The following is a 23,362-nucleotide window of genomic DNA, read 5'->3' on the forward strand; positions in this document are numbered from 1 at the left end:
GATAAATCTTCTGTTTGCAAGGTCTGAATTACTGAAAAATGGGAGAAATATATAGGGTTAGGCTAACACTATAAGGCTTTCAATTAAATCTATTAAACATAAGAATCAAAACTGATGACGTTTAATGACCAAGGGTATGAAACTGTGCTTTGTAAGAAATAAATGTTATCATACAGAAATACAATGGAAAAGTGATAATTGAGTGGTGATGTGATATAGATCAATATAAGCAAGCATGACATTGACAGTGGGAACCAGACATTGCTGTTAAATGGCTCTGTGGCATACACAAATTTGTTGGGAACAGAAGTATCAAATTACAGTATCAAGTAAAATAGTATGACGTCAGAGGTTCACATAGGTTTAAAACACAATCATACAAATTCACAGAATAAAAATCTAGTGCAACCTTCAGCCACAGAAGTACCACCTCCATTTCAAGTAGTCTTGAATATCAAGTTAGGAAATATCAGATTGTGGATGAAGAAAGTATTGTCATATGGTTGCACCGTATCTTAAGCATTTTCTATTGCAGATATAGAGCTAGACCTCTAAACTAACAGACTAAGTCCTTTTTAAAGTAAATTACTTCAGTAATAATGGTTTCTAATATTATATAACACCTTCCTATTCTGGGATCTGCAAATCTCTGGAGGTAGAACGAATCTATAGTTATAATAATGCCTATAGTCCTGTCTCAATAGCTTAATTCTGGTACTGAATAACACAAACATTTACACAAGAAATATGTAGCAATAACTTTTTCTGTAATTGCTGACATTATAACTAGGGCAAGGTTTAAAATGATTCTACTGAGGTATACAATACAGAGCATAAGAAAGATGAGATCTAAAATGTATTTAGGACTGATAACTGATTTGCTTTCAGCACATAATACATGTGCAGACTGGTAGGCAAACTATAGTGTCTACTTCAGGCAAGATCCAACAACCTTTGCTCTTGCAAGCTAATAGTTATTCTTCTAAGAACTCCTGAAATCTCAGACACAGATCAATTTAATACCAGTCAGTTCATAATTCTAAGCAGAAAAGTTCAACAAAAACCACATGGGACAATGACAGGAAAACAGATACACTGCTGATTTGTCTCATTTATTCCCATCTGTTACAGAAGGCTTTTTACCCCAAGGCATGAACATTTACCTTTCTGTTCCTATTAAAATTTTCTCATCATCTTTCATTATCTATGCTGTTATGTTTTATTTCCACTGATTCTTCTCCCAAATAATCTCTTAAATTGACATTTTTTTTATGCAGCACATAAAAATAGTGTTTCCTTATATCAGTATCCATTTTGTCGCTTTTCAACAGAAAATTTTCAGGTGTAAAGAGAAGCAGTTTTTAAGTCACTGAATGATAATAAAAGCCACTAAATCAATGTGTCACTTTCAACACATTTTTTTTAAATTACAGAACACTATTTCACTTATAAACTGCTGTGACTTAAAATGCAATAAATCATAACAATTCATTACAGTATACCTGGCTTCTATGTTGGCTTCAGAATGAATACTATAACCCCTGCATCACTTTATTTAATCATAAAAAAATAAAAAAGTGAAATACCATTCTCAATAAAATTCACCATTTGATATTTACAATGTATTAACTGGATCTTTATTAATCTTCATAGACTGAAATGTGGTTTCCCCTCACAAAACGTCTGAAGTTGTATTACTAAATCCACAGCCATACCATACTAAATCTACATATTTGGCATGCACTATAGAAGAAGCACTACTAGAAAAATAATCCAAAAGCTTATTTACCCAAGAAAGAATAAATACCAATGTACAAACACTGTAAAGAGTCTTGTTTAGCTGTAGGTAGAGTAGCTGTCTAGGCATCTCTGGACGTAGTGCAAAGGAAATATAGGTGTTATTAAAGTTTACAATAAAGACAACACACAGTGGGGTTGAGGAATGTATCCATACACCATTTATGGTGAACCATAAAACTGGCCAGGTAGCTAGCCATTCTTTCTGCAAATTGTCATCCACACACATGGAACTCAGATTACACACTACAGCAACTTGGAGTAAAAGGAGAAGAGTGCTCCCTACTTTAAGACAGCTTCACTAAAGCTGACACTAGACACAGATAATAAGAAAATGTTACATTGCAAATATACATGTACTTACGTACTACAGGGCATGTTACCTTAGCTAGGCAAGCTCCCTATGTTAATCATAAAATCAGAACCAAACTATGAGTTGAAAGGTAAAAATCTGTTTCTATTGGATGCACAATGTATAGACTGACCTTTCATCTTACCAGCAGAATTATTCAACACATTTTAGAATATCCAGTATAATTCTCTTCTATATAGATAAAACGAGAAACGCGATGGAATATTCAAAATATATTCAAGTTAGATAATATGCCCAAATGAGACTTCCAGAAAATGATATGCAAATAGATTATCCATAATTCACACAGGTCAGAAATTACTCATGGCACAATGACACTAGACAATCTTTTCCATATGTGGCTTATTAGCCGTTTTTTTGGAGTTCTTCATTGATCATCATCATACTGCCTCTTCTTAGTTTTAACTACCCATTCAAATTAATGATGAAAAATAGCATGAGGTTAAGGTCAAGAATCAGAAGGGAGAAATCTTACCAGGAAATAACAATAATAGTTGCTACTGGTTGAACAGTGGCAGATCAGTTTTACCAGATGTGAATAACAGAACTGGTTAGGTCAGTCTTAAACTGAACAGTTCATTTTGTCTAATCTTACTCAAGCCATCATGAGGAGTCAAACTGACCTTGCAAGTAGGGCAAGAGTTAAAAAATGGTCTGCATCACATTCCTAAATGGCATTATAGCTAAGTCAATATGAAAGTTATTCTAAAAATTCTGACAAACCTAACCTTCAAACACACCACTAGAAGCACAAATACTAACAACTGCATATGCCTGCAGGCAGGAAAATTAAGAGAAAGTGAGTACGATTAGCACCTCCTTCCTGCAGTCATTAATGGAAAGGAGAAACTGGGAAAATTCAGCACAGGTCACCCTTTATGCCTAGTTAGAAATGATAAGAACACACAGAACAACAGGAGGTAGATCCTGAACAGTGCTAGTCAAAAGACATTCATCATGTAACCCAGAAACACAAGAAATGGAAATATGCATGGGTAGGCATTCCCCCCCTCCCCCCCCCCCCCCCAAAAAAAAAAAAAAAAACTTTCACTGGCAAGTTGTCAGGATATCTCTATGAACCATATTATTTAAAGTCTACAAAAGGAATAATAGAAGTGAGAGTATAGTGAAAAAAAAAAATCACCTTTTTGACCATCTTTCCACACAATTTTTCGATTCTTCTCATAATGTTTATTTAACCAAGTAAGGATGATTCGTTCATACGGAGAATATATGTTACTGGATAAAGGTTCTGATTTTATTCTTGGCATGTTCAGCACATTTTCCAAATTGAACGGATCAGTGGTCTTGTGCAAAGAAACACGAGGAAGAACAAACACCTGAAATTAGAAACCATGTTTTTAAAAACAAACTATAAAAAGAACAATTTCAAGTTGAATATTAAAAAGTAACACTTCACAATCAAAAAGTTTTCTAGTTTAGTAAGTATTTTAGAGATTACACATAAGCATAACTGTATTACAAAGAACAAAGTTGCAGAGGTTTGGGAGAAATCTTTTACTTCCTTAAAAAAAATACAAATACTTTGTTTCCATATTTTTCCCCAGTTTTGATGAACTGGATGACATCACTGGATCGTGTATCACTGTGTACATTTAAAAAACAAACAAACAAAAAAAACCCTTCTAATTACTGAACTACTAAAATGATCTGCGGTACAATCTATAAAACAAAAAATCTTTAAGTTATTTCATGGCACAGTTGTGCCTTTAGATGCAGATTACACTGACTGTTCCTCCTGAAAAATAAACCATGTTACAGTGTCTACAGTAAAATTCTTTGTACTCAGAGGTTACTGATTAAGTCTTCCATGATCCCACATTAAAAATATAAGAAATTATATATATATTTATAGACGTATATAGAATATAAAAAATATAAAGTTAAAATTAAAAAGTCTATACAATGCTCAATAACTTTTTTTTTTTCAATTTGATTTTTTTTTTTTCAAACTGAAATGGTGTAGAAAAAGATATTTGAAGGAGGAAAAAAGAACTTGGTTTTCAGAAAGAGAAGGAATACAACTGTTTTGGTTCCAACCAATTTCATCAATCAGGTCTGAACCCTTTGACCAGTGACTAAAAGCATCAAGAATCCTGTCCGTTTTGCATAAATGCTAACTACACTGCATCAGCTCCATGGTTTTCTTTCATTTACTCAAAATTGTAAAATCTTGCACCCTTTTTATTATTATTAATTGTTTCTCTTCCTACTAGTTTCTGACTACTGCAGCTTGTAAAAGATATGTTAGAGAAAGCATCAATTTCTTGAAGCAAGGTGTTAGAACTTTTTCATCCCTCCATTTGCTGCAGATGGAGAGGAACCCTCTTGCATTAAGTATGACACAGTTACAGCCATGTGACTTAACAGCTCCCACATCTATATTTGGATTTCCTTCTTCACAGACAACATAAAGGACTCCCACCATTGCTTTCAACTTTTTCTGAAGAAGATATTTTATGACATGGTAATATATAAAACCTAGTTAACTATTAACGTGCATGAGACCAAATTGTAGCATCCATGTTGAACTACAATAAAAAGAAAATGGAATCACCTTGAAGCATTTCAGCTCATCATAATCTAGTTACATGCAGACATAGCTGAACTAACTTAATTTCTTTAGAACTATTTTGATTTCTGACCTTGATGCTTTATTGAGATGCATATGAATATCTTAAGAAAAAAAGAAATCTCAAACTTTTTACATCATCATCCTCAGATACAAATCTGAAGAAAGCAACAACAACAAAAAAACAAGTAAATAAACGTGGTTTCATGCATTTCTCAAAAGGCATCGTCCTTGCAGGTTAATTTATTGCAATGTTCCTTCTTCAGAATAACCTGACATTCTATCAAAAGAATGGAAACAAGAAAGAGTAATGGCAACTACATTTAGGAGAACATATGCAATGTTGTTTACCCATCAAACATTCTTTTACTGTCTTTTACCAAGAAAATTCAAATCCATCCTAATTCAAGATGTCCATATCTACATTACTATTTAGATCCTGTTGAGGGAACAGGGCATTAGCATATAGTACACTGTATCTACAAAAATTTTCCGAGATAAAGTTAGGAAATGCTATAACTTGTAACTATAAAAAGGATCCTCATTACTACATGCTCAGTAAATCTAAAGATAAATCGTGTTTCTTGAAAATCTGCCTTGACTCATAAGGTAAAATACCGCTTTTATTGTCAGTACATATATTTCCATTATCCTAGAGTTTCAAGATTTTTAGAATACCAGCAATATTTTAGGCCTTTCTCAAAACGAAAGCTTGAAGTATACCATTATGATTTATGAAGTTCCCCTTTTATTCCTTATAGACTCTACCTTTTTTTTTTTTTTTTTTTCAGAACAAACTTGATAAGCTGGAGTTATGTATATGCTTTTTCATCTGGAACTTCTGCAGCAACTGAAGTTTTCATAACAGGAAAGTGAACCATAATGTATCAGGTATGGACCTGAAAGCAGTATGGATGACATTCTGGCTGATAGAGAATACTGTAAAGCATTTCTAAGCATTTTATTTCCAAAATAAAATTGGATAACAAAACATCCCTGGTGAATAGATGAATTCTTTTAACATTTTCTTTGTTATGTTTGTGTAAGAAAGGATTCTGTTTCATCTTATCTTTCTTGAAATCAAGCTGTCATAGTCACAAAAAAACTTGTCTCTATTTTCATTTTAATGAAAATCCTGTTATGAATCTTTTTTTTTTTTAACTTCAGAATATTTAAAAACTAGTCTCAATAAATATTTTTATATGAAATAATCTTGCTGTCTTGACAGTTCATATCCTGTTTTTCTTTATTGTTCAGATGCTTTCTTTACAAAATGAATAAAATAATTAAAAAACCCTGTTCAGCAACAGTCACGGCCGTCCTTGTCAAAAATGGGTTGAACAAAAAGGTATGAAAGAGAGAACAAGTCATTGAATGTCAAGTGACTAGATTCAATATAAAGTAATGTTAAGATTTCTGTTTTTTCTTTACTATGTGGAATTGAATACCATGTAAGCTTTGGCCTTATGTGGTATGGCTAAAAAGTAAAGCAGAGAAGTACAATTTCTAAGACATTAGAAGGACAGAGAAGACAAATATGATGTTACAAGTCTGTAAAAATGTACTGTCATGTGACAGAACGATGAGTGAATAATGAATGAGTAACTGAAACATGTTTCTCATGCAGGAAAAAGGAAACTAGAATGACGAAGAACATGACTTCACAAAAGGTTTAAGCTTATCTAAACCTGAACTACTTTCATATCCCCAGCAACAATGTCCTCTGTCATGTTCTGTATACACCAATGGTCAGAGAGATGACAGATCTACTGGGAACCACCCTACTCCATGAACTTCAATTACTGCACTGCAAAACTTCCCTTAATGCATTAGTTCTCGCATAATGAAGGCAGTCTGTCTCTGCCTTCATTACGCTCTCTCTGCAGATATTTGAACACAGTGGTGAGATCCCCCCTGGACCTTTCTCACCTCCAGGCTGGACAGTCCCAGCTCTCTCAGACTCTCCTTGTATCAGAGATGCACAAAACTTTATCATCTTTGGAACCCGTCATGGGAGTCACTCTAATATACCCATTTCTTTTCTGAAGAGCCCATATACATGTAATATTTATATGTTTCATTTATTTTCTGTCCCTTTGCATAGAAATGTGAAAATACTTATTTTCAAATGTACAAACATTACTGATCATCTGTGAGCACACCAGGAATACTATGGAAAACTCAAATATCCAAAATATTTATCTAACATCAGCAAAAATAAAATTAAATACAATTTCAGAGGTCCATATTGACCAAGTTCAGGTCTTAGACAAAATTACAAAATTATTTGGACAGTATTACAAAAATGCTATTTAAAAATCTATTTAAAAATTCCAGTCTAATATAAGATAACACAATGGCTGCATATGTCTAGTCAGCTAAGTATTTCCAGTGGAAAAGGCTTCTAAGCAGGATTACAAAAAAGTATGGCATAGTTTTCTCTTTGTAATAGAAAATTCTGTAACATTTAATCCTGTAAAATGCAGTTTTCTCTGACAGTATTTCCTAACTGAAACACATTAGCTCAGTGCTAGTTTCAGAACTAAGACAACTGAAGTGTTCTTATTTAAACTAATACCAGATAAGCTGTTACAGAAGAATAAAATATTTGAGAAATATTTAGTTTTAAAAGATCTGTTTCAAAAAATAACTTGAGTAAACAAAACAGTTTTTCAAAACAGTTTTTTGTCATTAGTTCTTCAGAATATAAGTAGCTAATGTGTCTACAATTTACCTTGTATACTTGCAGTAGCACATCTGTCCAAGCTCGTTTGCTAATTGTCTCAAATACGCTGTCCTCCAGAATGAATAGATGTTCGTTGCTAAACACATCTGAGTTTTTCCCATCTCCTTTTTTCAACTCAGTCATGCGGGCCTCCAAGTAAAGGAAAGATAGCAGTTATTTTCAACATTAATAGCAGTTAATTTCAACAGTTTGGACAGAAAATTCACAAGAGGACAACAATAAATCAAAGGCATAAATGAGTGAGATGTCTTCTATAGTGTAATAATGACCAGCACTGGAATCATTCATAATTCAACACCATCTCAAGAATAAGAAGCTCAGTACAGAACCAACAGGTATTTAAAACAGCAATCAAGACAGAGAATCAAAATTATATTGTGTTTTACATATATATATATATAATGAATGGGAAGCAGTAAAATTAATTCCATCCTGGAAAAAAAAAAAAAAAAAAAAAAAAAAGTGTTCAGAATTAATAACAGGTATTAGAGCTATTAGAAGGAATGGAAGAGAAAACCTGGGGAAGGGTGTAAATGCAGCAGCTTAAAGTTCTGTTTAACCTTATGTGTCTGCTTTGATTTATAGAATCTAAAGAGTCACCACAGTAGGACTACTCAAGGTCCACGGAGAATTTGCATTAGACTTTGAAGGATTAACACTAAACATGTGGTCTTTGTTTAAAAAATAAACAAATAAAGAAACAAAAAACTACCTTCAACCGAGTTTGCACTTCAATCCACCTCTTATAATCACCAGGTTCAAGCAGGAATTCTGGCATAACATGAGGAAGACATGCTCCTTGGCTTCTAAGATCATAAAAAAGGAAAAGGTAATAGGGTGGCAAGGTAACTGTTTATTATCAGGGTGGTTTCTTTATGAGAACTGCTCCTCCATAAAGAACTAATTGCAGCACAAAACCTCAAAACATGTAATACACATGTTAAAGCCAAAGAACCACTGTTACATAACATCAGTAGAATTAAAACTTAATAATGCTTATATCTTGTCTGTAGATCTAATACTGGAAGTCTTGTGGGTGTAAGCAAAGGTATTTCAAAACTTCATTAATTGTCAAACCGACCTATCATCTGCTTTCTAATAAACTAATAGACTAATAAACACAATAGAAAAAAGTAACATCTGTAAAAAAAGGCAATCACAATGGCCCGATACTAAAAAAATAGAGCTACCTTTCAGTTGAAGAAAAACTATCCTTTACTTCAAATGATACAGTTTAAACTTTGGAGAGGAAAGTAGTGAAGAATTATTAGATTTATTTTTCTCATGACATCACAAGTTTCCTGACTTTTATGTCAGAAAAACTCTTCTAATGTATCTAGACTTACATTGCTCTCCGTGTTTTAACACAGCTAATGTGAAAAATAATCACATGAGCATTTCTTGTTATTTAACTAGTCCCTCATTCAAATGAAATAAACATACTTTTCTTGTACCATGCAGTCCAAATTCAATTTGCTTTGTGTATTAAAAGTCGTACATCACAGATTGAAATTAGAAGCATGACAGTTTATTTCTCATCCCACAGAACTGTATTGTGCTGGTAGGAGTACATGTTTGTCTCCATATTTTACATAGTGACATTATCGTCTCAGGTAAAATTTCATATTTCATAAAATTATCCAGCATGTTTTTTAAAACAGAAATATTTTAATCAAGGACCCAAAATAGCATCAAGTAGTAGTCTGATTCTAAATTCACCATGTCTGAAATTCCCATTTTCAACTAAATCACAAGCTCTGTTCTCTGAAATCCCTTTAAAACTTCAAATCTTTCCAAATGATTAAAGAAGGAAGCTATGCATCATTTATCTTTTTAGATGTTCTATCATCCTTTCAAAGTATTTAGTTGGTAGATATATGGGAATAGGCGCAATCTACGATTTTCATCCTCTAAAAAGCTATATACCAATGTTTTGTATCAGCATGCCATGCAGCTGCTTCTGGCAGCTGCTGCCAGTTTGGTTATTAGGAAAAGATTCTTCACCAAGAGAGTGGTCAGGCACAGGAATAGACTACCCAGAGAAGTGGTCATGACACCAAGCATTCTGGAGTTCAAGAAGCATTTGGACAACACTCTCAGACACATAGTCTGATTTTTGGGCAGTCCTGTGTGGAGCCAGCAGTTGGACTCAATGATCCTTGTGGGTTCCTTTGAACTTGGGATATGCTATGATCATAGTCAACATGGGTTCTATCTAACTGAATGTTCTCATAATTTGCCAGCTTTTGTTACCAAAGAACACTGTCTTACAAAGAATCCTTCCTCATAATAGGGTAATATAAGGATAAAGTGGATATTTAAAATAATATATAATATGGATAAAGTAGATATTTAAAATGATGACAGTTCTCAAAGATCACCATTTTCACATTATTAAGATGTAGCTCCTCAACACACACAGCTTGCAACAAATGAGTTAATCCTACTTGTACTGTAAAATATCCAAACATTTCCTTAACTGTAATGGTAAAATACCAAGGAACGTTGCTTAGAACAGTCAATGACATCCTCCTCATTCAGTAGCTGAAAAACCTGAAAGATGAATCACACTTTATTTCAACCATGCTGACCAGAAAGTAGTAGTTAGGGGGAAGAAAGCTGAAGAGTATATGTTTCTATTCTCTGATTGCTCTCCTGGGCTTTACAGGAGGGAATGCTGCACTTTCTGCAAATCACAATGAACACGTAGGGATAGCAGATGACATGAATTACTCATCTCTAGGCTGACTCTGTATGTCCTACCATCATTACATTTGTGCACTGTATTATTATACAGTTGTGCCAGCAGTCCAAATGTCAGACATTTTTTTCACTGGGATCTAAAAGTACTCTTAAATAACAAGCTGTGAAGAAATGAAAGCATCCTAGGTAATCCTAAAATGCACAGGTAGAAGAATACTATCCATAAAGCACAAACAATGACAAAATCTGATAGGACTCGCACAAACTAGAACAGGCAGAAACTAACAGGATAATGCTAAGCATATACTGAGCACAAATTTAATCATCTATTATCATCTATATAATCATTATATAATCATCTATATATACAAGCACAGGAGTCCAGCTAGAACTGGTTCTCAACCTATATAGTTTTGCTACGACTGTTATTGATTATGTCTTCATTTCCAAACATCAGATCACATCAGTCATCAGCCATTGATGTATCTGCATACAGAGGTGCTCAATTCAGCCTTGACTAATTGGCTATTGCTCCAGTTCTGCTCTGAGTACGTCAGTGAGTTAATGTACAAAATTCAGTAAGATTGAAGGCTTTTATTAAAATTTGGCTATTAAATAGCCTTAAACAAGAAAAACTCTTAAATCTACTTAGAGGATCATTCATATTTCAACATTCTCCATGCCTTGTTCTCTGGATAGATGTGACATTCCTTCAGAAGAATAATCAACAGGGTGGCATTAATAATATGATGCCAAGACATTCTTAGCAGTCCATTGCCTAATGACTCCAGCCTTTAAGATTCAATGTTGTGGGATGTATCCATCAATTTTTTTTATTTAGTATCAGAATGGATGTTGAAACTGTGAAAACAGGAATCTGTAAGCATTGTTCTTACTAAAGAAAGCCAAAGATACTGTTCTACAATTGCTGCAATGGTTCCTCCAGAATATCTACTATGATATATCAATGATGCAAAGAAGAGTGATATTCTGAATTATTTTTAAAATGAATGACATGGCTGAATGTTTCAGATAAAGGTTCAATGTTGTTTTGGATCCAGATAATACCTTTGTTTCCCCTTCCCTGTTTGAGAGTGTTTACAACATTAATGCCAAAATTTTTTTTACTGTTTGTTCACTTGCTTGCTCTGCTATAGATAGCAGTGTCACACTGCTATCATTGTGAAGACTGAGACAGCTTTTTAGCTTTTTTTTTTTTTTTTTTTTTTTAAGATACTTAAATTTAACAAGCTGTGCACAGCTCTTTTTACAGTCTTCCATCAGGCTTTTTGATTCAGTGCATTGAGTAAGCTTATGGGATCTAATGAGGTGACTTAGTGTTCCCAGGAAGATAGAATTATTGAAAGTACAATTCTAGAACAGAACAGACAGATGTGTTTGAGATAAAAGTAGGTAAACAGCATGGTTTCCTGTTTACGTGAAGTTTTAAAAAGTTGTAATTTAGCACTCTTTTGTATAGTTCTGTTGATAGATATCATAGAAGAGATGCTTGTTTATGATGCTACTTTGAGCATTATTCTGCTTTCAGACCTGAAGCATGAGAAAAATGCTTGTTGTGTCTGCTGGTATATCATTGCAACTACTGATCTTTCTGTTACATAAGAAACAGTGTGCATTGATCTCATTACGAGTTCAGATACAACTACATTATGGTCCATTATTTTCAAATGAAAAGCTTGTATTTAGGACAGTAAGTAAATAGTTCTTAAATGGAAGGACAGCCTCTCGAACACTAACAAGGATGCTGAAAAGACGCAGAGATACTGTGTTTCAGGTCTTCTAGTGATCTGTAAGGAACTTTTGACATTAGAATTTCTCTAAAGTTAATTGTCTTCTGTTTCACAGCAACAGACAAGAAGGATAAAGAAAGAGTTTATTAACCTTTTTTTGATTTGCGCCCTCTTTGACAGTTGTTCCATTTTACGTTACAAAATAAGACTGTCCATGAAGATTGGTAGTAGATAAATCTGTTCAGCAGCAGCGGGATTAGTGCTTCCATTTCTAGGCATATTGTTAATATGAAAGACAAATATATTACTAAGTTTACAAAATGTATTGCTAAAGCTGATTACAGAGCAACAAGCATCAGTGGAATGCTAAAATCATTCATAAAAAACCCGATCCAACTTCTACTCAGTCTAAGAGATGAGGTCAATAGTTGTTTTCTTTCATAACAGCGGGAAGAGAGTTCCTGTAGAATCCCTGTGTTGAATATAACCCTACCAAAGGACGCCTCAATTAGTGGAAGCTGCAGAGAATACCTTAGTAAAAAAAAAAGATAAGACTTTTCTATTATAAATTTTAATTTATATCACAAAACATGCACTATAAAAAAGGCCCTTAGCCTACTATTTAGTTGGAATTTTGAACTACACTAATTAAAAGGGGGGGGGGGGGGGGAAGAAAGAAAGAAAGATTTTACCACACGTGTACTTACTTAAGGAAATCAAGGAACGTAGAATGCTGCCAATGGAGCTGTAAAATTTGTTCAACAGGATCAAGGGGCAGTGACCAGCTCAGTGTAAAGCCAGGTAACAACTGTCCGCTCAGGTGGAATAGCATGCCATAAACAGTCTTAGTATCTTTGCCAAGGTTTTGTTTAAAAACATTTTCTTGAGAAGAACTCCTCTGGGCTTTACAGACATCGCTAAGAGAGAAAAGGCTTACAATATTACTCTTAAACAAACAAAACAAGCTAAGATTTAATTATTGTATCACTGAATCACTGACAATGATAAATTTAATAAAGCAAGAAGCATAAACATCAGGAAAGAAGGCTGAAAAGTATAGCACCTTTTTCTTTCTACCGAATTTTTATAATAATGTAAAATTTTTATAAGAATTGCATGTTTAATAAGTATATATCAACTGCTTCATAAATAAATCTATGTTTATCATAGCTTTCTGCCAACTATAACTTTGATTTCTATCATATTGATAAATGCCTATATGTGTCCCAGGAGATTGGCTTCTTCATTATTTAGTACCAAACTAGACAAAATCAACTAAGTGATGCCCCCAAAACTGATATATTTCCAGGGTGTTTGCAAGACTTCTGATTATTAAATTTGCTTCCCCATCTGTCTCTTGATCTTCAGATTATGTGGGGAAAAAGACATATTGTCTAAAACTTATTTATGCCATGAAAGGAGGGACAATTGATATACCTGTGCTCATTTTGGGAGAAAAGTAGATTTCAGTTTAAAGAGTGATATCTAGTTTTAACTGTATATTTATATATGCAGATATGATATATCACTGCATTGTAATATATCAGAGCACATTATCTGGAACTATATTTTAGAAAATGAAAAATAACTGAAATGACATTTTCATATAAACAGTGCATAGATGCTATGATTTTAATATAAAACTATGCATTAGAGTGTCTCTATGTTCCTCTGTTCATATCCAAATCATCTTACTATATATATTAACATTTTATTAGGCAGACACAAGTTAGTTCAAAGAAAATATGAATTACCGTCTTAGTGAATATGGTATTGAAATAGGATTTGGTCCCTTAGACCAGCCAAAGAGAGTGAACCAATTCTGAACAGCAGTTAGAGCTTTCTGAAAGAAGATGTACTGTTCTTTGTCCTTGTCAGGAAAAAATGATAATTCAGATTTATTTTCTCTCCCATCACTTGGACTATCAGCTTTACTCTCTTCACTCGTCTGTTCATCACTTTCACTTTCAAGGGTAGTATCGAACTCTGAATGACACAGAGGGGGACACATATGTCTTGGGAATAGAATAAATTCTATTTCTAGAATCTAGTTTCACTTAAAGTGAAATTTTTTATCCAGACAGAAAAAAAAAAAAAAGACAAGGTTTACAAAATCATAAACAGTAATCTTAAAACAAACAAACAAACAAAAAACCAGCCTTTCGTGCAGTTCCAGTAGCTGTTGCTTTACCAGCTAGACAACGATAATTCCTCACCCCAATCACATAGCATGCCTCAATAACTGAGTTGTATTCAAACAATTTATCAGGTGTTGTATCAGCGTAAGTAAGCCTATTCCCTTAAGTAAGGGAAGTAAGTTACTTCCCTTAAGTAAGTCTTTGGACTTTTCACCCTTATTAGGCCTTGACCTGCTCAAAACTTAAATTACATATTCTTACTACTACTAGTTTTTTTACAGCAGCAGTATTGCATAAAATATAACAATACAACTCTTTTCATAGGACAAATAGCTTAGACAAGATACATCTTCAGATACGGAAACAATATTTGTAGTTTTATCTGCATTTTAATCAATCAACTATTCAGGTTTATTGTTTCATTAAATGATGCAAAAATAAAACTATTTAATGCCTGGCACAGTTATTTGATTTGATAAGAAATTACTTATTATTTATATATATATATATTATATATAATTATTTATTAGGATTTAAGGAAAAAAATAATATAGTGCAACACAAGCAAAAGAGGAGACTCTTGTCCTTAGTAAGATGCAGTTCGGCTGGCTGACGAGGCTACTTTCTTATCTTGTCACTGCCACCTTTGCCAGAGGTTATTGCCTTTTTAGATCTGAAACTGAGTTGTTCTTTTGAACTTGTTTTACATCATTCCACTGAAATTGAACCATGTTGTTAAAGACCTATTGTTTTGTCCGTTTAACTAAACTCATTGTCGTGTTAATATCATAGAGAATGATCACACAAACATCTGCAGATCTGCAAATGTGGAATTCTAACAGTAGTGAATCAGCAGCAGTAACTTTAGCTGTTCATAAGTAAGAAAACTAGCAGCTGAAAGAAGAGAGATGTCAACAGCCTCAGATATTAGTCACCTGAAACCTTACAGAAGATCTATTGGGCTTAATTCCCATACAGCAGCACTTTAACTGAGTCCCACTGACAATAGTTGTTTTTATACAGTACTTCATAAATACAGTAAACATGTTGAAATCTAGCCTGACTTCTCTATGGTTAGTTAGTTTATGACTACAGAAACAATGCCCTTCTTAGCAACTAATCCCCTTAGGTCTGTTCAGTAGTTACTTTTCTGCCAGTTCCTCCACAGACATTTTATTGCAAATGGAACCATTGTATTCTTTGTTTGACTGTTTGTTTTTAAGTAGTTTGGTTGATTTCCCTTCCACTTAATCTGCTAAAAGACAGGAGTCTCTTTTCTGCTAAAATACTTTAGGCCAGGTTTCCCATGGTGTCACTGGAAAGAACAGCCTCTCCAGTATTCCTCAATTACACACACACAAGCATTTTAAGCAAAAGATACAAATGTGAAACACATCTTTTTAAAGTAGTAAGCCAAAAAATACTTGCAAGAGCTTAAAGTGTTTAAAGTAAACAGATATATTATACCTGACTGGGAATATTCATAGGTTGATTCAGTGATTGCACCAAAGGAACTTGAGGAAGTACTATGGGGAAGTGATGGTGGAGTATAATGTGGATGCAGAATAACTTCTCCACTACTGTAGACTTTACTGTCTATAGAGCAAGATTACAAGCTGCAGTTGAGTAAAACATACCTTCATCGTCAGTGCTCTAATGGTTTATAAAAGCAGATATCTGTTTATACTTTTAGTTATTTCAATTAAATCAAATTAAATCAAGTAACGGCTCTTACTTGACTCATTATGAAGATACCATTCTGGTCATTACATTGGGTACAAAAAAAAAAAAAAAATTACCTACATCTTCTTTCCATTAACTGTATCTTGTACAGGACAAAAATCGCCTATCAAAGCAGCGCTAATTCAAGAATTCTAAGTCACGAAACAAATATTCTTAAGGGATTTTTGATCATAGCTCTTTAAGTAGCAAGTCTTGGTATAGAGTTATCAAACTCTTTCAGACTCAACACCCCGTAAGTTACAAACTAGGCTCAAAAGTATGCTTTAGCGACCCATCAGTTTTGTCAGGACATATACAGAAATTATAAAACTCATATATGCCTCTTTGCATTTAAAAAAATCTACATTTAACTTACATTATCCAAATTCATATTTCTAGTTACAGTTCAACTCTCCTGATGTAGAACTGGGAAGGAGAGTGCTGAAACTGGTCAGTGAATAGAAAAAGCTCATGAAGGAAGAATAATATAAACACTGAAGAAAAAGATCTTGTCAACTGAAGGAGTGTTTGGAGTGAGCTACTTAGGAAGTAGAAAAAAAAAAAAAAAAAAAAAAAAGTGTTGCCTTCTTAGGAGTTTCTTCATGATTCATGCAACAATCTAGAAACTCTGACTTTTAAATTTATCCATTAAATGAGGTCTAATTAAAAGCTCAAAAAAATCACAAAGTGAAACTAAAAGGACATGCTGGATGACTAACTGGCCTTTACACAATGCAATGTTTCAAAAACATATACAGTGTCAGTCTGTGTAATCAGCACAGTTAAGGTCTGAACAATAAATATTATTTCTTTTGACAACTTTGATTGCTGTTGGTGTTATATAGTGATCTAGAAGATCTGGCAAAAGGAAACTCTGGTAATAAACCAGAAATACCAGCATAACTACTACTGGCATAGGAGATGTGGCAGTGCACAGCCTTAAGAAATATTGACCACTACAGCACCAACCAAAATTCTCTAAAAAGTTATATAACATATGCTAACATATGTTATATTTCCACTGATTATACTACAGATAATGATTAGATAAACTAATACTACAGATAAAGATTACATAAGCTAATACATACACGCTACAACTACATTTTCATTTTGTTATGCATAGGTAAACAAAGAATAAAATACAGGATTATTCACAAGTATAACATGAAACATTTTTTTAATAGTTTAAAAACACAGAACCCAATACTCCTATTTACTGTAGCTATCCCAAGATCACAATTCTGTTAAATTACACTATCAAAAAATCAATCCAATAATTTAGTAACTTTATTTCTTGTGACATTCTTTGAAGGCAAAAACACCTTATTATCAATTTATCTTTTCCTAATACTACTAGGCATAATATAATCTGAAGAGTTAAAATGCAGACTACTTACTGCTTATCAAAGTAACTTGTTGATCAGAGAGGTGAAATGCCAAATATGAGTATAAAGTAAGAAGGCAATTCTCTGCTGTTGCAGCAACCTGAAGGGAGAATCTGTTCAAAACAAAATACAAAGGTGATATTTTTATATTTAGTTGTGGCAATCAAAATATTTCAAAACAAGAAGAAAAGACAAATATAAAAGATATCCAGACCACTTTATTTTCTGCCTCCTGGTTCAGTAAGAGAGTACATGGATGAGGATGCAAATGCTGAAATGGTGAAAGACAGTATATTCCACAATAAAATTTATTATAGAGCATGGATGTGTCCTCAAACTGAAAGTTCCAGATTTAGAAAATATTTTAATGAAATAAATGAACTCCGTCTCTGAAGAAAAAAATAAATTAAAATTGCAGTAGATATGTATGAGCGTATTAAGGAGACTGCTAACTTGGTAAAGTTTAGGCACACTTCCCAGCAGAAGAAGGCAACATAACATTTCCTTCCATGAGACACTGAGATCTCATGGACTACCAAAACAACTGGAACTCTTAATAGCTACCTTGTACCAATCGTGTCTGCTTCATTATGTTATTATCAAATGCTAAGATCACTGATATCTTGTTTTCCTGAGCTTCCAACCAAAACAAAAACAGAAATAGCATGAGTTTCCCCAGATCCACAGTGAAAGGAAAGAAAACTGAGAAGTGTAGAACACAGAAGTCACAGACCACATTTGTGTCACCAATGATTACAGCAATTCATCTATCCACCACATAGGTATTTTGGGGTATTTTGCTGTCCAGAGCACCATTTCTTTGGTTTATATGACACATGATGTACATGTTGTTTCCTACTTATCTTTTTTACTTAAATGTCATTTCAAATCAGGATGGCAGAGAAATTTCTTTCCTGCTGAACTATTTATTTGCTTAGCAAATTAAAAGATGTAATCACAACTGGAGGACAAATATAAAAACACAATATTCTCATTGTATTGGGTTTATGTAGGAAGGCTTTGGAAAAAGCAGGAAAGAACCCAGCAGCTGCCCCAAGTAAGGATAAGAGCCAGCTCCAGACGGATCTAAAAGGGACCAGCCACTGACCAGAGCTGTTTGTGCCTCTGGGACAGTAGATTTAAGAAAGGGGGGGTGGGGGGGGAGAAGCTTTGCTACAGCAGCTGGGAGAGAGTAGTGGGAACATGTGAGGGAACCAGCCCTGCAGCCCCCCAGGTGAGTGCAGCAGGAGGGCAGGAGGTGCTCCAGGCAGGCAGCAGCAGTTCCCCTGCGGGCTGTGCAGGGAGAGACCCCTGGTGGAGCAGGCTGTCCCCCTGCAGCCCATGGGTCCCACATGGAGCAGATCTCCACGCTGCAGCCCCCCCATGGGTGGAGGAGCCCCCGTGGAGCAGGTGGATGTGGCCTGGAGGAGGCTGCGGCCCATGGAGAGCCCCTGCAGGAGCAGGGGGTCTGGGGGGAGCTGCCGCCCACCCATGGGGGACCCATGCTAGAGCAGTTTGCTCCTGGGGGATGGATGGACCCCGTGCGACGGAGCCATGTGGGAGCAGTTCCTGAAGAGCTGCTGCCTTTGGAGCAGGGGCAGGGAGTTACCATGAAGGACCGGTGGAGATGAAGCATCAGGGACTGACCACAACCCCAATTCCCCATTTTTCTGCATTGCTTGGGGCGGGGGAGTGGGGGAGGGAGGACGAGGACATAGAGGAGGGTAAATGGTGGAAAGGTGGTTCACAGTGATCTGGTCTGTTATTAGTGGGCAATAAATTGCATTATGCTGAGTCTTTTTTGCTCATGATGGCAATAGTTGAGTGATCTTCCTGCCCTTATCTCAACTCACAAGTATTTTTTCCATCTTACATTCTCCCTGTCATTTCGAGGATGGGGAGTGCGAGCATGGCATGGCTGTGCTTAGCTTTGCACAGGTGTTAAATCACCACACTGTGTGTTTTTTTTGTGTGTGTGGTTTTTTGTTTTGTTTTGATTTAGTTTTTCAAGTCGAAGAAAATAAGTTTCATAACTGAATAGTTTTCCCATTTCTTAAACACTTGGCCAAGACATTCTTGGATTTTGCTACCTTTAATTTCTTTATTTATGTCAGCCCTGTGCAATGTAATGTCAGTTAATCTGTTTTGGAGTCAAAGAAGCACAAAGAGAGAACAGAGATTAAAAGTAATATTAGAAATTAACTTCAAATTCTCATCCAAGGTAGTCATTAAATTAATATTAATGAACTTACTTATGATCCATTTAATGTAATCCATGGACACAGTAAATTACTTGCTAAAGGACAAATATATATCTCCTTAGTTTTCTCTTACAGATACATATAAAGTTATTTTTTTTTTAAACATGATTGCCTTGTTTTCTGTAAAGTAGTCAAATTCAACAATATCCATCTTCTACCCAGTGCTCACTCTTGATTTACAGGAAAATCATGATTTGCACGATCAGACTATGCAAATCAATCCTACTGATATTTTAGGCCTGGATTTATATAAAAACAAAATAGTACAGAGCATAACTTGGTTTCAATTCAAATAGTTAAAAATAGACTAAATATTAACAAGATAGGAATTAAAATTTAACTCATATTTTTTTCCACCCTAGAACACCGAACATAAAATACCGAAGCTTAAAGTTTCAGTTCTAATAATTTTAAAATATAATTTTGTTGCTTTGAAAATGGAAATATAAAGGGAATATACTAGCAGAGTTAGTATGTTCTCACTGATGCTGTGAGGTTTCATGGCCTATTAAAGAAACCAGGAACCTATTCAAGATCAGTTTCCTTTTATACGGGTTATGTCTTGATTTTATTATTCTATTATTAAAGGTTGAGAAGGCCCCCAAATCTTGTCTTAAATTAACAAAGCAGTTTAAATTCATTAGTCAAAGAGTTTGAAACAAACTGCTCAAATGCTTATATAATTGTTTCAGTCAGATTTGAGGTTTAAACACATTCCATACATCTCCCATGACCTTGGAGCAGGGAAAAGAATGAGGGCAGATGTGCAGATAACAAAAATTGCAACTACGAGTTATTATGGAGTGTAATATCAATGAACAGTGAAATATTAACAGTAGTAAAGAAACTGACGCCTGGGCACATTACAGATTTTATTAGAATAATAACTATCTGTCCTGGATTAGAAAATCTTACGTTGACTTCTCCAATTGAAGGAAAGATTTTTTTCCACTTATGATAAAAAATAATTTCTTCCAAAAGCCAATATGAATAATATTGTCATGCTGACTAATAGCACACACAGAATCCCTTTGATTTGGATGGTGTGTTATTTCATCCATTTATTTTCATATTTTATATCATCTGCTTGTACAGCCTATGCAACTCACTGACAGGAAATCACATACACATGGGAAACCAGTGTTGTTAGTAATGTTTAAAAAAACAACAAACAAACAAACAAACAAAAAAAAAAACAGCTACCTACTTTATTTTAAAACACAGCAACATTTTTAAGATGATTTGCCATTCCCAAGCATGATTTTTTTTCACCTTCATAAGCATGAATGCCTTTTAACGTTACTTATATAACTTTAATTGGTATATTTTTCTCAGAAAGACTAAGTTTGCCCTTAAATCGAGGATGGTATTCTTTATTTCATTTTAATGGCAAATATAGAAAAAAATTTATTGCACAGCAGAAAGTTTTATTCTTCTATAGCAAGATTTGAGAAGCTGCTAGTGCAAAAAAAAAACTTATTAAAACCAAATATTGTGCCTGATCAGCAGTTATATTTCAGATCTCATCATATGCCTAAATTACCTTTTCTCATAATTAATACAAGCTTTAGCACACATTTATGAGTTGTATCCTACACAATGATTAAATCTTACAAATAGTTAAAATGAGTAAAAATGAAGAGATTTGTGGCTGATGATCTATGCAGAAAAATGTATTTTTTTTTTAATAGTTGAATGTGAGCAACAGTAACTAAAATGTCCACAACACTTGCATTGAAATAATTTAGTTTTATGCTTAGGAAAAATCATGGTCTAAACTTTAGAGTGAGATATTTAATCCTCAAAATAGTTGCTTGAGTGAAAATAGCAACTAGGAATAGCTTTTAATCACAACAGTATCTATCTTTTACTGCTCGTGAGTACACCTATTCATCACACCAAGGGAAAAGATGAACTAAATAGACAAATCCTGAAAAATGTTTATATTTATGTAGAACAATAATAACAGATCTGCTTCCACTTACTAGGGGCAGACAATACGAGTTACCATATAGATAAATGTTACCTTAGAGACCAGATCTGAATTTTGTGTTTTGGAATTATAAACTAGTTGAAAAAAGGAACATATTTCTAAATGTCATTCTCATTTTTTTTCCAGAATTATTATTGTATTCCTTCATCTAACCAGTTCTCATTACAAGTCCTATGTCTCACATCTTTCTTTGACAGTTTGGACCATGTCCCCAGATGAATTTATATTGCAAGTATTACCTGTTTTCTTCTTCATCAGTGAAGAATATGGTCCCTAAAGATGAAATTGGCTTAGATGATCTGAAGCTGATATGACAATTTAGTTCCATATTTGTGCCATTTGATGAAAGAATTATATCTTGTCCTTCTGGAAACCGTACAGAAAAAGGGCAAATCTTGTCACCATCTTCAAGTTCAAGTTCGGGAAGTTCAACTTGAATTCGTGATGACCTGCATTAAAAATAAACAGTATTGATCATTGTGCTCACAGTTTGACAAAAAAAAAAAAAAAAAATAAAAAAAAATTTAGTTCACAGATTCACACATTTATGAAGCTGCTTTTTTAAATACAGAGGAATAACTTCAGGTTTGAAGTACATGCCAACTGAAACTAACTGAAGAGTTAAAATTCCCTTAGCATTTAGACGCTAGTTTGTTTTATACAAACATTTCTCAACATTTTATAATCAGCCACAAAAGCTCAAAATCCAAATAATGAACAATTTCTATTCACTGTGCTACCAAAGACTTAACTGTTACTTACTTCCTTACTCATGCTTTCTCAGAGGTTTCCTAAACCTAAATCTTTCATTAATATTGATCAAACTGCATTATAGCACTTCAAGGCACTTTAGCATTCAGACAAGTTGTACAATAGCAGTATTAAGTGGAAATTTGTCAATATATGTATTATTTCCCTGGTTATGTAATTTATGGTTCTAGTCCAAAATGACAATGCCAGTCAGTCCAAGACAATACTGAATCCTTTCAGATGCAATCACTGAGTTCACTACATGCCTCTTCATAAATTGCTACAACTCAAACAAGTAGATGTTAATAATTTGAAGATAAAGTGACTTTAATTATTTTTTTGCAATTTAAAAAGTTTTCTTCCAGTTATTCAAGTATTGGAACGATATCTGTATAAGTTTAACAAATGCATAATCTTGCTGTTGAAGTACAGAAAGACAAGTTGAATCTCAGAGACCAGAGAAGCTTATTTTCAAACACTTTCCAGACATAAGAGTATCCGGAAAGAACTATTCTAAAAGACTAAGATTTCTATCAGATTGGAATAGATGTGGTACTGGGTTATGTTACATATGATGAAGATCTTGAAAATGCTCTCTTAAACATTCAACTAACAAGATGAAGTGGGTGATCCACAGAATAATGAAAACGTTATGAGTTATTTATTACATTAAATAACATACTTAAAATATTTGTGCTGTGCTTTTTTCTTTTTTTTTTTTTTTGATAGTAAAATGTTGCTTAGGAAGTAAATAAGAACAATGGTCACGGTGGGGGGTGAAAAGAACCCCACCCACTCCATCAATTATCCAAACACCAGCTGAATTTAAAAACAGTGCTTTATAACCTTTGGAGTAGAGAAAATAAAACAACAAACTGGCTAAAGATAAGAGGAAATCCTGGTGGGGCTTGTTTCTTATTTCTTGTGCTATTACAAATAATTTTAAAAACACGTGGAAGAGTAAACATATTAGAAGATGGCCACCTTGCGAAGCAGTAACATTTTGAGAACAGAACACACAAGTTTGCAGGATGTAGAGCAATATTAAATACATGAATTTTCTCTAAAATACGCAGATTCTTTCTGCTGCTAAGCATAGCATTAATACTAGCCTTCACAAAGAAAAAATAATTCAATTTTTCAGGCG

General features: G+C 34.0%; 1 protein-coding gene across 1 annotated transcript in view; it reads right to left on the bottom strand.

Annotated features, from left to right (window-relative positions):
* The window catches only part of CFAP47 (cilia and flagella associated protein 47), a 300,477-nt gene that overhangs the window by 228,304 nt on the left and 48,811 nt on the right, over window positions 1-23,362 (bottom strand). The window contains exons 26-32 of the mRNA XM_084506723.1: window positions 21,705-21,914; window positions 17,224-17,324; window positions 13,718-13,949; window positions 12,671-12,880; window positions 8,222-8,315; window positions 7,498-7,638; window positions 3,315-3,510 (exon numbers count right to left, since the gene is read on the bottom strand). Coding sequence (XP_084362849.1) covers window positions 3,315-3,510; window positions 7,498-7,638; window positions 8,222-8,315; window positions 12,671-12,880; window positions 13,718-13,949; window positions 17,224-17,324; window positions 21,705-21,914 — 1,184 coding nt within the window. The remainder of the gene's footprint in view (window positions 1-3,314; window positions 3,511-7,497; window positions 7,639-8,221; window positions 8,316-12,670; window positions 12,881-13,717; window positions 13,950-17,223; window positions 17,325-21,704; window positions 21,915-23,362) is intronic.

Source organism: Aythya ferina (assembly GCF_964211825.1).
Source record: "Aythya ferina genome assembly, chromosome: 1".
Classification (NCBI taxonomy): Eukaryota; Metazoa; Chordata; class Aves; order Anseriformes; family Anatidae; genus Aythya; species Aythya ferina.